The sequence below is a fragment of the Pseudorca crassidens genome, chromosome 14, assembly GCF_039906515.1.
Source record: "Pseudorca crassidens isolate mPseCra1 chromosome 14, mPseCra1.hap1, whole genome shotgun sequence".
Taxonomy (NCBI): Eukaryota; Metazoa; Chordata; class Mammalia; order Artiodactyla; family Delphinidae; genus Pseudorca; species Pseudorca crassidens.
The window spans coordinates 1,228,427-1,245,379 of record NC_090309.1 but is presented as its reverse complement, the minus strand read 5'-3'; the positions used below and the strand labels follow the sequence as shown (position 1 = coordinate 1,245,379).

The following is a 16,953-nucleotide window of genomic DNA, read 5'->3' as shown; positions in this document are numbered from 1 at the left end:
GGGAGAAAGAGCCGAGCACCGCAGTTTGGAAACAGTGAGTTGCGTGCGCAGTGCTTTTAGCCCCTGGGTGGATGGAACCAAGCAGAGAAAGTATGGAGGAAGAAAGCAGCTTAATCCCCAGTCTTGAGGAGCAGCAGTAATTGAAGGGCAGTGGAGGGAGTAGAGCCCGTGGCGGGGAAAGGGGACCCGGAGGAGGTGGTGTCAGGGAGGCGAGGAAGGAGGGGACCAGAGTGTGCGATGCGTGAAACCAGGGCTGGAGCGGGACCTGCGGGTTCAGTGATTGGGCAGCTGGTTCAGTAGGGGACGTGGATTGAGGCCAGATGAAAGTATCAGTACATCGAGGAGTGACTGGGATGTCAAGAGGGCTCAGCAAACGTAGACAACATTTTAAAGAAGTTTGTGAGGAGGGGAGGCCAGTGGGCGGGATCCAGAGAGATTTCATTTCTGATGCGATGGGAGTGTTGGAAATAATAGAGCACTGAGTGGCAGCAGTCTCCCCAGGAGGCAGAGGCAGTGGGAGGCCGGCCTCCCTTTGTAAGGCTGCGTCCTCGCGCTCTCTTCTGTTCCCCCGTGAAGGCAGAGACCGGCTGCCTGCACAGAGGCTGGAGGAGGTGATGGATTCGGGGTGGAGGGTGGAGAAGGTTTGCATAGGCACCGTGGGGAATGCGGGGAGGTGGGAGAGGATCTCTGGGCCGCACGGGAGTGCCTCTTCAGGTATGAGGCTTTCTCCAGGGGAGCTCAGCTGGCATCGGGGCAGGGAAGGTGGCTGGAGGGCATCCCAGGCGATGGGAAGGGGAGGGGTGGCGGGCATCCCGGCGGGCGCGGGGAGCTCCGCGGTGCTCACCTTGCTTGCGCCCCAAATTCTCTCGAGTCCTTGCAGTGGAATCTCACTGGTGGATCCTGCAAAGTACAGGGTTACCTGCACGCCGGTCTGGTTGTTGCTGCATCTGCGCTCACTTGGTTCCCATGCGTCCGAAACGCCGTTCGATTGAGCTGCCATCTCAATGAATGAGACTCACTTGTACCGCTGGTACGTGTGCTTCTGAAAAACACTAAACTCTGCCCTTTCTATGCAGTGTGGAACTGCAGCACAACAGCAATTTGCTGAAGAGCTTCAAAAGCGAGAACGTTTTCTGGCTGAGAGAGAAGAGCTGCTTTTCAGACATGAAAGTGCCTTGAATAAAATTAAAGGTGTCAAAGAAGAGGTTCTTACAAGGTTCCAGACCTTGAAGGAGGTAAGCGCATGGCGCTGACTTTAGCGGGCAGGGCCCACCTCCTCTGGTTTGGGCTCCCTACTCGTTCGCATTTGCACATTTGCTCAGCCTTCCCGCCCTCACATTTTTCCTGGACCAGTTGAAGGTGGGTTGCAAAAATCAAGACCCAGCACCCTAAGTCCTTCTTCTGTGCTGTGAATTGCCTCAGAAATGAGGGTGTTCTCCACACCAGCGTTGAACAGGAAATGCATGCTAATTATATAATTTAACTTAAAATACATTCACAGTCCACGCTCACTTTCCCAGTGGGTCCCCAAATTGTCTTTTATTGCTTTTTGTTTTGTTCTCTGATCAAGGAACTAGACAAAATGCAGGCAAATCTCATTGGTTTCTCTGCATCTAGAGCAATCCACGTCACCATTTTTGCTTTTTCTGAGGCTTTTCTTTGAAGACTTTTGGCCTGTAGTCTTAAAGAGTGTGTCTTACTCTGTATTTGCCTGATTGTTTCCTAATGTTTATATTCAGATTAAATATTTTTATCGAGACTGTCAGGTAGGTTGTACGGTATTGTTCTTTGTTTCCTATCGAGAGATGGGTTACTATACGTGCAACTTATATAGAAGAGAATTTACTATTTGTTTTGAAAGCGCATGCAGTCTCGCGATGGGCGCCGTGATCAAGAAAAAGAGTAGTCCCGGCCCCCAGGGTTCCCACGTGCTCCTCGTAGCTATCCGTCCCCCCCACCTCCCCGCACCCCCCAGCAAGCACCCTCCCCCCCTCCCACTTTGCTGTCACCCCGCAGGTTTCTGAGTCTGTTCCTCTCTCCAGTCCTTTTCTTGTGCACCCTTCAGATTTGATCACGGGATCACAGTTTCTTCTTTCATTTCCATGTTGCAGTTGATCTTGTCTAGAGAATTGTTTTATTTCTGGCATTTTAAAGTTCTAAATTTTCCAATTATTTTCAATTTTTCTCATGAGAATTTCTGTCTTTCCATTTGCATTCATTGGCATTTGGAATTCAGTTAAAAATACCACTCTAGATCACCTAAGGGTTGGCATTTTTCTTGAAACCTAATCACATTCTTCTGGTTTTTTGTATGTGCGGTGAGTTTGGGATTGTCTTTGGGACCTTTTGGATATTATTAATTTTGTATAGATTCTGGATCCTTTCATAACACTCTGGAGAATGTTGGTTGTATGTGTTCATTTCTGAAGCAGTGAGCCCAGTGGGTTGAGGCTGAGTGTTTTCTCACCGTGTGGGCTGTGCCCCCTCGCTCGGTTTCCAAAGCCTGTGCTGTTGCTCTGGAGCCTGTCATGCAGGCACCGCTGGGGGTTCTCAGCCTTTGCTGTGATGCTCTGGGTCTTTAAGGTGCCTACACACAGTGGGGCTGTTTCTAAACTGAACTCCTGTCTCTGCCCCTTTGCTCTGCTGCTTTCGCCAGCTCAGGGCTGATCCAGATTTGAGCACAGTCCTTGGCTCCTGGGGTTCCCTCTTCCTGGTTTCCCAGCCCTGAAAAGCAGTTTCTCTCCAATTAGCAGTGTCTGGGGCCTGCCCTGGGGCAAGACTGCAAGGGAAAATGAAACCCAGGAAACTTCCGCCCCTTGGTGGTTTCTTCTCCAGGTTTTCCCTCCTTTCTACTATTCCCTGCTTTGTTTCCCTTTGACATTCCTTAGGTAGTTGCTTTTTGTGTTTTGTGTATGGTTTTTAGTTGTAATTAGTTGTAATCCGTAAGAGAGGCAGAGTGCAGTGGGGCTTATCCCTCTGGAAATGGAACCCACGTCATACATTTTTAATCTCTTCTGGAGGTGGAAGATTTGTACAGTGAGAATGTTAATCTAATTTTTAAAATACATATAGTATATGTGACCATATCCTAAGTTATTTAAGGAGTCATTTAATGTAATAAAGTTGCATAAAGCTAACTTTTTTCACAAGCTTGGATTTTTAAACAGGGCAAAAGAATGAATGCTTGGATTCTCAGCGCTCTCCATCCAGTTTTAGCCTTGATATTTTGCTCTTTGGATTTGTATGCTACTTGTAATAAGTATAAAGCTAACTGCTTTATTTTAATGGGAACTAGATGATTACTTGAAAGAAGGAAATTAACTCAGTTTCTTGATTTCCTGTGGAAACTTGCTTGTTTTAATACATTACGCATCAATTTGAGAGTAAAAGGTGAAAGAAACTATAAGTATTCACAATTTAAATCTAAAAGTGCTCTCATTTAAATGGAATTAGAGGGGAAATTGATTTTAATCATTTATAAAACTGGTTAAGGAAAGTCGAATAGTTTGGGTCTCAGGAAATTTTATTATGTATTTAAGTTTCTTGAGATGTACAATTTTAGCTAATTTATGAGAACAAGAAATTAGTTTGTTCTGTGGAATATTACTTCTACTCCACAAGGGTAATTTAAACCTTAAATTTTAATTCACAAAGCTATGAATAATTAACTAGTCTCTGAAAAGGATCAGAAATCCTTCATTGTTTTATCATTCCATGATGTCAAATAGAAATTATTTCAGTGTGTTTCTGTTGTGGATTTTTCTGAGCAGAAACAGAAAGTAGCCTTATTGCTAATTAATTTGTGTAATATGTTTTAATAGGTACTTAACATATGCTTTTAATGTTTTGTTATTAGTTTGGTTGATTATACAGTTTTTATAAATCATTTGCATTATTAGTCGTTATGCTTAAATACACTGATTAAAGTCCATGTGATTCAAGGAGTTTTAATTTTTAATTAATTTATGTTCAGTGGCATTAGTGACATAGAATCTGTACTTTTTCCCTCCTAGCAACACGACGCAGAAGTTGAGCGCTTAACTGAAGTTCTTAAGGAAAGAAATAAAGAAAGCAGGAGGCTAAGGTCCTCTTTTGATGCATTGAAAGAATTGAATGATAGCTTAAAAAAACAGGTAAGACCTATTTCATCTATATTAGATTCTAAGACATTCTTAGAACTATATAGATTAACAAATTGTAAGTCAAAATCTTAGAACATATTCTGGCTAGAGAAAACCTTGATTATCTTTATTTGTTACCTTTATTATAAAATACTTCCAAATATAAATAAAGTATTATTAAGCTCTTGGTTTCTCATCATCTGTTCTGACAACCAGCTGAGACGTTTGACAACTTGAAATTTTTTAAACTATTAAGAGCAATGACTAGATTAAAAACAAGCAAAAGAAAACCTGCTAACCTGGGTACTTTAGGTGCTGGTTTGTAGCTTTGTGCTGTTCTTGCACCTGCTGTAACACACCACTCTTTGTTTTTGGAGTGTCTGTGATGTGTTGATCCTGTGCTGGGGAGTGTGAGCTCATGCCCACTGTGTCACGGTGCGCTGCCCTTACGTGTGTAAGTGGAGTGTGAGCTCACGCCCACTGTGTCACAGTGCACTGCCCTTACGTGTGTAAGTGGAGTGTGAGCTCACGCCCACTGTGTCACGGTGCACTACCCTTACGTTTGTAAGTACTGTGGTTTAGCTCCGTGCTTAATAATACTCAAGTTACACCAAATTCTTAGGAGTTGTACTTTTTTTTTTCACTTCCCTTTGCCAGTTTTTGCCTGAAAGACGTGAAAGTGACGGGCTCTGTGGAAGAGGGACAGGAGAGTGATTGTGTGTGTTCGTGGGGAGGGACGCATAGATGAGCAGAAGCAGGTGAAGCTCGTCACTTTAGTGGTTAAGGCCTTGGGCTGGGGAACTTCGTGGGTTCCAACATGTTGGTGAGCTCGTACTCTGAGAGAGAACTGGGCTCCTGGAATCCCTTGGCTAGCTGTGTGCTCTTCACTACTTGTTACGACCTTTCCCCTTGGCAGTGATAACTAGGTCCCCCATTTCTCACTTCACCTGATGACCTGGCTTCTCTGAATCAGGTCTAACCTCCCACAATTAGCGTGTGAACTTGACTCACGGTTGTCTGGAAGCCTCCTTATCCTGGAGAGACTGCCTTTTCCCATCACAGTCTCAGGCGAGCGCTCTTTTTTGAGAAGGGTTTCTTTAACTGCTAGTATAGGTGCATTGTTGCCCATACCTGTCTCTTAGGTGGATATAATCCTTGATAATCTTGCGTGTGTTTGATGAGTGTGTGGTGACGGGAAGTGTGCATTATTACGAGTTTGAACCTATTGATAGGAGTGGGGAAAGGTTGGAAAATTCACAAGAGAGGCATGTGGGACATAATGAAGAAGTTTAACACGGGAGTTCCAAAAGTAGTTAATAAGGCAAAAATGTAATATGTGAAGAGGTGATATCCAAAGCTGGTGAAAGATGCCAACCTGTAGATTCTAAGAAATTCTGTGAACCCTAAGCAGGGTAAATATTGAGGAAAACCATATAAGCACGCTATTTTAAGACATGAAGATTTTAGATAAAGATAAAATCAGAGAAAAATAAGACACCTTACCTTCAAAGAAGGAGCATAAGACTATTGGCTAACTTTTAAGGAGGAAATATCATGTACCTTATTTACATAAACAGAAAAAGAGAAATGCTCCCTTTCTTGTTGTATGAGGCCAGCATAACCTTGAAACGAAACCTGTCAAGAACATTACAAGAAAAAAAAAAAATGCAAGCCAGTCTCCCATGAGTACAGATGCAAAAATTTTTAATATCAGCAAATTGAATCCAGAGGTACACAAAAAGTATAATACAACTCAGTGGACTTGGTCCAGGAATACAGGGTCATTTATCATTTGAAAATTAACACATCATCTGATAAAAGGAGAAAAATCGTATAATTCCTTGATTTAAAATTCAGCACCAGCCCAAAGATAATAACTAGTAATAGAAGAGAACTTAATTCTCATAGAGTACCTACAAAAAAAAAAAAAAAAAACCAACTTCTGAATCACACTTAATGTACGTTATTGAAATCTTTTCCCTTGAGATCAGAACAAGATAAAGGTGCTCACTGTTAACTGTTTTGTTGAACTTTGTGCTGAAGTCCTGGTCAGTGCAGTGAGGAGAGGAAAGTCAGGGTCGGGAAGGAAGAAATAAGAATTATCCTCCGATGACATGATTATGCACAGATGTAGTAAGTATCCAAGTGAGCATACAGACAAGTTATTAGAATTAAACAAATTTAGGAGAATCTTTGGGTATAAGTTCAGTATATGAAATATCAAGTGTATTTCTGTATATCAACAATAATCAAGTAGTGAATGTTTATTGAAAGCTACTATGGGTAGTAGCATCAAAAAGCATTGGCTATCCAGGAATAAATCTAAAGAGATTATACATGTATAAAACATGCATACTGAGGGGTGCAAAATGTTAATTAAAAGCAACTAAAGAGGACCGAAGTAAGTTGAAGGCTATGTTATGTTCAGGGATGAGAAGACTCAATATGGTAAAGATGTCAGTTTTCCTAAATTAACAGATACATTTACTCCAATCGCAGTAATTCGTTATGGTGATATTTAATGATTGGTACACTTTTCTGTACTTACATTATACTTCAATAAAAAGTTCAACTAAAAGACGTTTCCTATTAAAATGTATACGTGTAAGATGTTAGGAGACTTGCACATTTTTCATAGAATGAAGTAAACTTTCTTAGAAACTCTTAATGTTTTAGGACCAAATGGTGGTTTTAGCTGTGATCTTTAATCATGGACGCTACCTCTGTCTGTTACGTTATGTTGCTTGGTAACACAGACTAGATAAGATGGTACACTGGGAAAACTTCAGTAGGAAACTGGCTTGAGGTTTCTATTGAAATATCTAATGTTTTCCTACCTTAGTTAAATGAAGTAAGTGAAGAAAACAGGAAGTTGGAGGTTCAGGCTAAGAGAGTTCAAGCTCGTTTAGATAATTTACAGGTAAGGTACCTGCTCTTCTCTTGAGACACAAGTGAAATTTAAAATGACTGCCTTTGGACTTTCTCACTTTTAATATAATTTTCTTTTAATTCACGGATATGTACTGTCACAGAGGAAGTATGAGTTTATGACAATACAGAGATTGAAAGGAAATCCCCACGCCGCTCACGAAGCAAAAAGTTTAAAACAGGAAAAAGTACCAGTTTCAAAACCTCATAAGGTATGATATGATTTCTCCATTGGAATGCCAGGACATTTTTCTCTTCCTTATTTTTTTTCCCCTTTAGCAAACATTCTTCCTAGTGTGAAAGGATTCACTGTGATAATTTCTTTGTAGAAAAGTATTGCTATAATATTTCAGATATGCTTTTGTTTGCAAAAACAAAACAAAACGTTTAGCTGCTAAGGATATTCATGTATAAGGCTTTTTAGAGACATGTATTTTCATTCCTCTTGGAAATATAGCCAAGACTGGAATTTCTGGGTCATAAGGTAGAGGTATATTTAATTTGGGGGGCAACTGCCAGTTTTCCAGAGTGGTCACGCCATGCATACTCCTGCCAGCAATGTGTGTGACAACTTGGCTAAAAAGTTTGCTGTCAGCTTTTATGGCACCAAAAAACATTTGGTGTTTTCAGTCTTTCTTATTTTGACCTTTGCAGTGGGTGGGTAGTGATACCTCACTGGGCTTCAGTGGTTTTGATAAATGCTGTAGTTTTTCATAAAGTGAACTGGGCGGATGGCCTTGTTTAAGGATGGCAACGGGAGCCCCAGCAGCAGAGGCAGGAGCTGCCGTGGGACGGGCACCGTCTGGCCTGTGACGGGCCGGCGCGGATCAAGCAGGAGCCGCCGCGCTCCAGCCCTGCGCAGGGGTCCACGCACGGGACCTCCTCGACGGAAGGCCGGGGACCTCGTCCGTCCGCAGGGCCAGGCCTGGGGGAGCTGCTTGTGCCAAGCTCTTGGGGCCCCCGCTTGGCGGTGCTGCGGGGTGTCAGCAGGGAGGTGCCGCGGCTCTGGGCCGTGCTGCCGAGAGCACAGAGGACCCGGCCTGTGTCCCCTCCGGCACCTGCGGTGGGAGGTCATCTCGGGGCGGACTGTCGACGTGGGGCGGATAGGGAGCCAAGCCCACAGCATCGCTGGCCCGGCCTCCGCGTCTCGTCCAGGAGGAGCACGGCAGTCACAGCAAGGGTGGCAGCACCGGCCGCGTGGCTCTCCCGGGGGCTCCAGGCCCAGGGGCCCCTTCTGACCTGCAGGGACCCCTCCTGGGCCCCACGTTGCACTCCCAACGGGGCTGCCCTAGCCTGTGGCCGCCCCGCCTGCCCTCACCTCTACCAGGCCCCGGCTGTGCGCAGAGGGTTTAGTGGTTGGAACAGATCGTACTTAACTCCCCCACCTCCTTTTTCCTGTCATGGATGCTGGCTGTGGAAAAAAAAATTTTTTTAATTAATTAGTTTATTTTCTTTTTGGCTGCATTGGGTCTTTGTTGCTGCGCGTGGGCTTTCTCTAGTTGCGGCGAGCAGGGCCTACTCTTTGTTGCGGAGCACGGGCTTCTCGCTGCAGTGGCTTCTGTTGTTGCAGAGCACAGGCTCTAGGCATGCGGGCTTCAGTAGTTGTGGCATGCAGGCTCAGTAGTTGTGGCTCACGGGCTCTAGAGCACAGGCTCAGTAGTTGTGGCGCACAGGCTTAGTTGCTCCGCGGCATGTAGGATCTTCCCAGACCCGGGCTCAAACCCGTGTCCCCTGCATTGGCAGGCAGATTCCCAACCACTGCGCCACCAGGGAAGTCCCATGAAAAAAATTTTTTAATTAAAAACAAATAATAAAGTAAATTGGAAAAAGTGGAGATTTATACTCAGGTTAGTCAAGATGATTGCAGTTTTCATCAAAAGTTCCTATTTGAAGAAAATTGAGAAGGTTAAAAGTGACTCTTGGTCAGAATAGTATAACTTTGTTTTCATTCATCTGATTCTGTTTTTGTGGATTGCTGTCTGCTTAATTTTGCCTTTTTATTAATTTGCTTTTGTATTTCTCTGTCTAAAATTAAATCTAGCATAGCTCCCGTTGAAGTGTGTGATAAATGTTGAATTGAAGTGACTGAAAGTGATTTGAAGGAACACGGAAATCAGCTTAGTTGAATTTATAGCTTTTTCATGGCAGTTTGCTCTTGTTTTCCTCCCATTTTGGTGGACTCTCAGAGAACAGGATTTCCAGGAAAAATTTTTCATACCCTATTTATAGAATGTTACGGTGTAAAGGAAAAAGAAGATATGAAGTTTCATCGTGGAAATTGTTTAGCTTTTGAGACCTTTAAATTTGTTCAAATCTGTTAGTTATGGTGGCTCATGCTCTTGAGTTAAGGCCAATTTTACTCTTCTCCATTATCAAACTTGGGTAAAGAATTTTAATGAAAATTCTCTCTTTTGGTTATAAGGTGCAGTTCTTTCAGTTTCCTTGTTATGGTGGGTTTCTCCCCTTCTGTCAACCAGCATTTAACATGTTTCTAATATTAATTAGAGATATTTGATTTGGAATTTCTTTCATTTGGAGAAGATTTGTCATCCAATACATGTTTTAGTGTTTTAGATAAATTATGCCATAATCACTTACCAAATTTAAAACTTGCCTTTGAAGTTTTAGGAGGCTGTGAATTGAAAGAAGTGCTTGATTTAGTTTTTTTGCATATAGGTACCACTTAATGGACAAGTTTATGAACTTTTAACTGTCTTCATGGACTGGATTTCGGATCATCACCTTAGCAGATTGAAACATGAAGAATCTGGAATGGATGGTGAAAAGGCACTACCCACATTTGCTTCTCAGAGAAATGATATTCAGGGGAAGTGTGTGAAGGTTTGTTTTTTAATTTGAAATATATGACTCAGTAGACACGAAGATTGAAAGAGTGGTACATTTTACAAGAGAAAAAATATTGAAAGTATTTTTGATAGAAAGTCGATTATACCAATAGTTCTAAAAAGATTCATTTCAGACTTAATTCAAATTAATTCATACTAAAAAAAAATTAATTCATACTTATATTTTTTGTAACATGATGGAAATTTCTTTTTAAAGGCAGACCAGAAATTGAAAACCTACTCCAAAAATGGCAAAATAATTGTGTATCAGAGTTAGGCAGATAATCAGTGATAGGAACAATTCCTGATACACATCATTTTAGGATCCAAATCCCACTAAAATAATTTTATTTTGCCTTTTGTCATGAAGGATTAAATAGTATTTTCAAGGGGCTTCTCATTAACAAAGAGCAATGACCATTTTCTTAAATTACAGACGTTAATTTGGATATCGATACTCAGGATTTCCAGTCAGTATAAATTGTCATTAGAGATTGACGGTTGCATTCTACAAGAAATACATTAAAACTCTGAAGAGTGGATATCTAAAGTTGTTTGTTTGGTTTAACGAATTAATAAATACAGGCCAGGGTTTCATTTGAGGAAATTATTTCCGGTTTTCATCCTTACCTAAAAAGCTTCTTCTAAATGCTTTTTGTGCTAGGCAGGATAATGGCCCCGGAGATGTTCATAACCTAAGCCCTGGAACCTGTCAATGTGTCACATTTACATGGAAAAAGTAAATTAAGGTTACTAATCAGCTGACCCTCAAGTAGAGATTAATCAGGATGATCTGGGTGGGTCCAGTAATCACGTGAGCACTTCAGGCCAGACAAAAGAGGCAGAAGAGTAGGTGAGACACTCAGTGCATCCTCGCATCCTCAGTGGCTTTGAAGATGAGGAAGAGGGGGCTTCCCTGGTGCCACAGGGGTTGAGAGTCCACCTGCCGATGCAGGGGACACGGGTTCGTGCCCCGGTCCGGGAGGATCCCACATGCCGCAGAGCGGCTGGGCCCGTGAGCCATGGCCGCTGAGCCTGCGCGTCCGGAGCCTGTGCTCTGCAATGGGAGAGGCCACTGTGGGAGAGGCCCGCGTACCGCAAAAAAAAAAAAAAAAGTGAAGTTTGAGTCAAAACTTTTTTTTAAACTTTTATGCTTCAAACTATACTATCGTGAGAGTCAAAGGCAACCCAATGAATGGAAAAAATATTTTTCAAATCAGATCTGATAAGGGACTTCCATCTTGAGTATTTAAACAAAAAGACCTTACAACTTAGTAATTAAAGACAGCCTGATTGAAAATGCTCAGTGCACCTGAATAGACGGTTCTCTAACACTCACCCAAATGGTCGATAGGCGTGTCCGACGAGGCTCAGCAACGTTAGTGATTTGGGGAATGCAAATCCGGGTCCCTTTGTTTTGTCACTTCACACCCCCTGGGATGGCTAAAATAAAAGAGCCAGAGAATCTCAAGCATCGACGAAGATGTGAAGAAATCGGAACTCTCGTGCGCTGCTGGTGAAAATGTAAAAAGGTGTAGTAGGAACTTTGGAAAATAGCCCGGCAGTTCCTGGAAGGTGAAACGTGGATTTACCAAACGAGTCCGCTGCTCCACTCTGAGGCGTGTACTCAAGAGAAACGCAGACGTGTGCGCACATAGATTCATACGCGAATGTTCATGGCAGCATGACGCACGATAGCCAACACGTGGAGCCAGCCCAGATGCCCGTCAGCTGACAGGTGGCTCAGTAAAATGGTGTATGTAGATTGTGGAATGTAACTTGGTGGTAAAAGGGGATGAGGTATCCATGCATACTACAGCGTGAGTGAAGTTTGAAAATACTGGAAGTGAAAGAAGCAAGTCACAAAAGACCACATATTGTGTGATTCCATTTATATGAAAGTCCTGGAACCGTGTAGATCAGTGTAGAGAAAGTAGCCGAGTGGTTGTGAGGACAGGATGCTGAGATGCCTGCTAACGGTTAGGGTTCTTGGGGGGGAGGGTGATGGAAATGTTCTCAAACGGATTCTCACGATGGTTTCACAACTCGCTGAATATACTGAGAATCACTGAGTTGTACCCTTTACATGGGTGACTCGTATGGTGTGTGAATTATATCTCACTAAAACGATTACCGGCAAATTCACCACCGCCGCCGTGAAAGGCAGGAAGGACACCAGGCCCGCACGAGGCGCTCTTGCTCCTGGCGTCCCCTGGGTCCGTAGACCTGGGACACTCCGCCTCCTCCCCCTCCCCTCACTTCCCTTCCCCAGGTAACCTCACACTTCTGATTTTCCTGCGTGCTTCCCCGTGTTATGTACTTTGTTTGTGACAGAAGCACTTTATACATAGTTCTGTGTACTTTATCTTGTATACCTATGTGTGGTCCCAGTTGAAAGATTTCTCTCTGCAACGGAAGACTTTCCTTCCTCACCAGTTTTAAATACTGTAATTTAAGGGTGGGGGAATTAAGAATACAAAATGTTCCTGTGACTATGACCTTAACAGAGTAGGTGGTTATCAAATTCTGTTCATCCACAAAAGTACTCAATTTCGGATGTCTGTAACTTTTCAGTTTTGCTTGAAATTTCATTCTAGAAAATAACTAAGACTAGGAGGAAATTAATGAAGAGCTTTCAGGAGAAAATAGCATCAGGTTTATGCTTTGAAAGGGTCGTGTCTTCTGTGATGCGGCAAGAGGGTCGAAGAGATGCAAGAGTGGGTCTGGAGGACACTTAGGAAACGCAGGTGGTTCAGGGGAAGGACAGTGTGGCTGTGAGCTGGAAATGGGCCGTCTAGAGAATGTTTAGGGGGGAAGATTGACGAGACTGGTGATGGATCCCGTATAAAAGGTGGGCTCCCAGGGTTGGCACCCAGGCTCCTGACTTTGCACCGGGATGAACGTTGGTCGCGTTCACTGCAAGTAGGAAATACTACACGAGATCTGGGTTTGAGCTTCCACTGTCGGTAAGGTAGTTTTAGATGAGTTGAGTTGCAGACACTGGAGTGCGTGTGTGGGTGTGGGTGTGGGTGTAGGTGTGGCTCCGGGGGCTGGGGCTCTGCGGAGAGGCCCGAGCTGGGCGTGTGGACATGGGGGTTGTGAGTCCGGACTGGCTAGCACTGAGTCGAGGAACTCCGGTATTTAATGGTCAGGTGAATGAGGACCAGCCAGCAGGAGAGAATGGTAGTGGCCCGAGAAGTAGAGGAGAGCTGGGTGTCGCTGGAGAAGTTGGTGACACAGAAGCCAGGGTGGGGTGTTTCCGGAGGAGTGCGTAGGTCATATATGTCCTCCCAGACTCAGAGGTTTATCTTTATACCTTATTTATCACATCTGGGGTCCAATTACATATGGTTCTATATCCTAGCTTTTATTATTATTTTTTTTCAAACATTCTTTTCTTGCCATGTTTTTTTTACATCTTTATTGGAGTATAATTGCTTTACAATGGTGTGCTAGTTTCTGCTTTATAACAGAGTGACTCAGTTATACATATACATATGTTCCCATATCTCTTCCCTCTTGCATCTCCCTCCCTCCCACCCTCCCTATCCCACCCCTCCAGGCGGTCACAAAGCACCGAGCTGATCTCCCTGCGCTATGCGGCTGCTTCCCACTAGCTATCTGTTTTATGTTTGGTAGTGTATATATGTCCATGCCACTCTCTCACTTTGTCACAGCTTACCCTTCCCCCTCCCCATATCCTCAAGTCTATTCTCTAGTAGGTCTGTGTCTTTATTCCCGTCTTACCCTAGGTTCTTCATGACATTTTTTTCCCCTTAGATTCCATATATATGTGTTAGCCTACGGTATTTGTCTTTCTCTTTCTGACTTACTTCACCCTGTATGACACACTCTAAGTCCATCAACCTCACTACAAATAACTCAATTTAAAAACCCTGCAGAAAGTAGGCATAGAGGGAACTTTCCTCAACATAATAAAGGCCATATATGACAAACCCACAGCCAGCATCGTCCTCCATGGTGAAAAACTGAAACCATTTCCACTAAGATCAGGAACAAGACAAGGTTCCCCACTCTCACCACTATTATTCAACATAGTTTTGGAAGTTTTAGCCACAGCAATCAGAGAAGGAAAAGAAAGAAAAGGAATCCAAATCGGAAAAGAAGAAGTAAAGCTGTCACTGTTTGCAGGTGACATGATACTATACATAGAGAATCCTAAAGATGCCACCAGAAAACTACTAGAGCTAATCAGTGAATTTGGTAAAGTAGCAGGATACAAAATTAATGCACAGAAATCTCTTGCATTCCTATACACTAATGATGAAAAATCTGAAAGAGAAATTAAGGAAACACTCCCATTTACCATTGCAACAAGAAGAATAAAATACCTAGGAATAAACCTACCTAAGGAGACAAAAGACCTGTATTCAGAAAACTATAAGACACTGGTGAAAGAAATTAAAGATGATACCAACAGATGGAGAGATATACCATGTTCTTGGGTTGGAAGAATCAACATTGTGGAATGACTATACTACCCAAAGCCATCTACAGATTCAATGCAATCCCTATCAAACTACCACTGGCATTTTTCACAGAACTAGAATGTATCGCTATGGTCTTAATCTTTCAGCAAAATGACATACTGTTGAAGCAGCGTTCATAAATACCTTTTTTAAAGATTTGCATTATTTTTATAAGTTGACATTAATTAAGATATTTATGAAAGACAGGCATATAAAGAGGAAAGTAAATATCACTTCAGTTACTGAAATCTCACTGTTAATATTTTTTAAAAATATCTTATCTCTTTCAATATAAATTCATACAGACATATTTTATGTAAGTGGAATCTTATTACACTTTTTGTAACCTGCTTTTATAACCCCAGAATATGCCATGGCAATAAATATAGATGCCATTATCATTTTTAATGGTTATATATGCACCATAAGTTTATTTAACCATTTAAGATTCAGGGTGTGTTTTTATAGGTTAGTCTTAAAATCCTAGATGTGCCATTGCTGGGTCAAGGGCGTAGACACGTAATGTTTCAAGTACATATTTCCTTATTGTGTTACGTACGGTTTTAAAGTGAAGATTTTTTGTTAGAGAACTCTTTTTTTTCTTTTGGAAAAAGATAATTTTTGGAAAATTGTGGTAATTGATTTCAGGCATCTAAAAATAGTGTGTGTTTTTGTATTTTCCATCATTTTATCTTTAGCTTTTGCCTGTGATGACAGAGCAGCTACAGTGGATGCCTTTTGTGAATGCCAAGCTTCACGAGCCTTTTGTAAAGTTTATATATTGGTCTCTAAGGCAGCTCGATGCCGGAACACAGGTAACTGGTGAACGGGAGTCTGTCTGCAAGTACAACCCTTTTGCTCTTGATCTTACTCTCGCACAGCTTTCCCCACACGTCCTGTTCTGTTTCGGGACTTTTCCTCGCCTCCATTGCTTTGTTCACCACTTTCTCTTCTTTCCTCTTTTACTATCCTATTTCTCAATGCTGTAGATCGGATTCAGGGTGTAACATTGCTTTTGAGTTTCAGAATTGTGTAATAAGGAGTTTCACTGCGTTAGGTTATTGTTGAAACCAACTGCCCGCCCCCCGCCTCATTATTTATTTTATAGTTTTTCATATTCTTCTGAAGGTAACAGAAATTGGTTTTTTGTCTTTATGCCAGTAAACACACACTAGCTAAATGGAACAGTGATTATTAGGATAACCTAATCAAAGAGGGAAAATTATTCCAGCATCTTATAAAATGAAGGCTAGGTGTTACCAGCTCACGTAAGGGTTATTTAATCCAAATATGACGTGCATATATAACCAATTGTGCTATGAGTTGTAGTAGGTTTGTAAAATGTTACTTTCCCAGTTAGTATTGATAAATGCTGTTACAGCTTTCATTTGGTTAAAAATGGAGAAAAACAAATTAGTGCTCGGGTAGCTTACTCTTGGTCCTGTGGAGCTCAGGAAGCACACGGCTAAACTAGTAAGTGCAGGACTGGTGGTTAAGTAGTGGGATGGTTGAGGTTTAGGGAAAATGGCTTTCTGAGGATTTCCTAAATATTTTGCCTTCGTGGCGCACATGAGCGAGTACGTGAGCACGTGTGCGCGTGCACACGTGCAAGCACATACACACACATACACACAGTTGACCTTAACTATGTGTCTCACCAAAGTTATAGAAATTAGCTGGTCGGTTAATGTCACTGTTGATTTTGCTGTTCACGTGATGGTTTCTGAGAAAGGTCGGCTGAATGCTTGCTCTCAGCCTCAAAAGGCTAGACTCACAGAATTGAGTGAAACTTTGTTTTATCTTCCTTCCAGAAGAGTCTTCTCATTTTTCTTCAGATAATTTGTACTCTGTTCTTGTCTTCAGATCGCCACTCAGCACCACTCTGTGTGCACTGCCAGCCTGCACCCACTTTCTAGTGAAAAGTAGCATTCTTGCCACTCTCCCATTCGTTTGGTCAACATTTACTGATGGGTTTTTAACATTTCAGTTTTAACAATTGTCTAATTGCAAGTACTTTTTTAAAAATTAAGCTTTTTATTTTGAGATAGTTGTAGATTCACTTGTATTCATAAGAAATAACAGAGCGATCACTTGTTTCCATTTCCGCAAAGGTGACATACTCCAAAACTAGTTGCAGTACCACAACCGTGATACTGACATGGCTATAGTCAAGGTAACAGAAGAGTTTCATCACCATGAAGGTTTCTTATGTTGCTTTTTTAATATATAGATTTTATTTTTTAGAGCGAATTTAGGTTCACAGCGAAATGGAGCACAGAGTGTTTCCGTAAACCCCTGCCCCCACACATGCACAGCCTCCTCACTACCAGCGTCCCACCAGATGGGACCTTTGTCACAGTCGATGGATCTGCACGTGCACGTCATCATCACCCACAGTGTGAGGTTCACATCAGGGTCAGTCTCGGTGTTGTACGTTCTCTGGGTTTTGACAAATGTATCAGGGCATGTAACCGTCATTGTACAGAATAATTTGATACAAAAAATCGTTTGCCCTAAAAATCCTCTGTGTTGTGCCTATTCTTGCCTTCCCCCAACCCCTGACTCCTG

General features: G+C 42.3%; 1 protein-coding gene across 17 annotated transcripts in view; it reads left to right on the top strand.

Annotated features, from left to right (window-relative positions):
- CCDC138 (coiled-coil domain containing 138) overlaps positions 1-16,953 on the top strand; it is a 48,466-nt gene that overhangs the window by 6,666 nt on the left and 24,847 nt on the right. For 12 of the 17 annotated variants that reach the window (XR_010934296.1, XM_067703983.1, XM_067703982.1 and 9 more), the window contains 7 exons: positions 1,077-1,235; positions 4,014-4,133; positions 6,964-7,041; positions 7,154-7,261; positions 9,726-9,890; positions 15,084-15,200; positions 16,630-16,800. Coding sequence is in view for 16 of the 17 variants with exons in the window: in XM_067703983.1 (XP_067560084.1) it covers positions 1,077-1,235; positions 4,014-4,133; positions 6,964-7,041; positions 7,154-7,261; positions 9,726-9,890; positions 15,084-15,200; positions 16,630-16,800 (918 nt within the window). In the remaining variant the exon portion in view is untranslated. The remainder of the gene's footprint in view (positions 1-1,076; positions 1,236-4,013; positions 4,134-6,963; positions 7,042-7,153; positions 7,262-9,725; positions 9,891-15,083; positions 15,201-16,629; positions 16,801-16,953) is intronic. The other 5 variants (XM_067703990.1, XM_067703981.1, XM_067703980.1 and 2 more) reach the window with 2 other exon arrangements.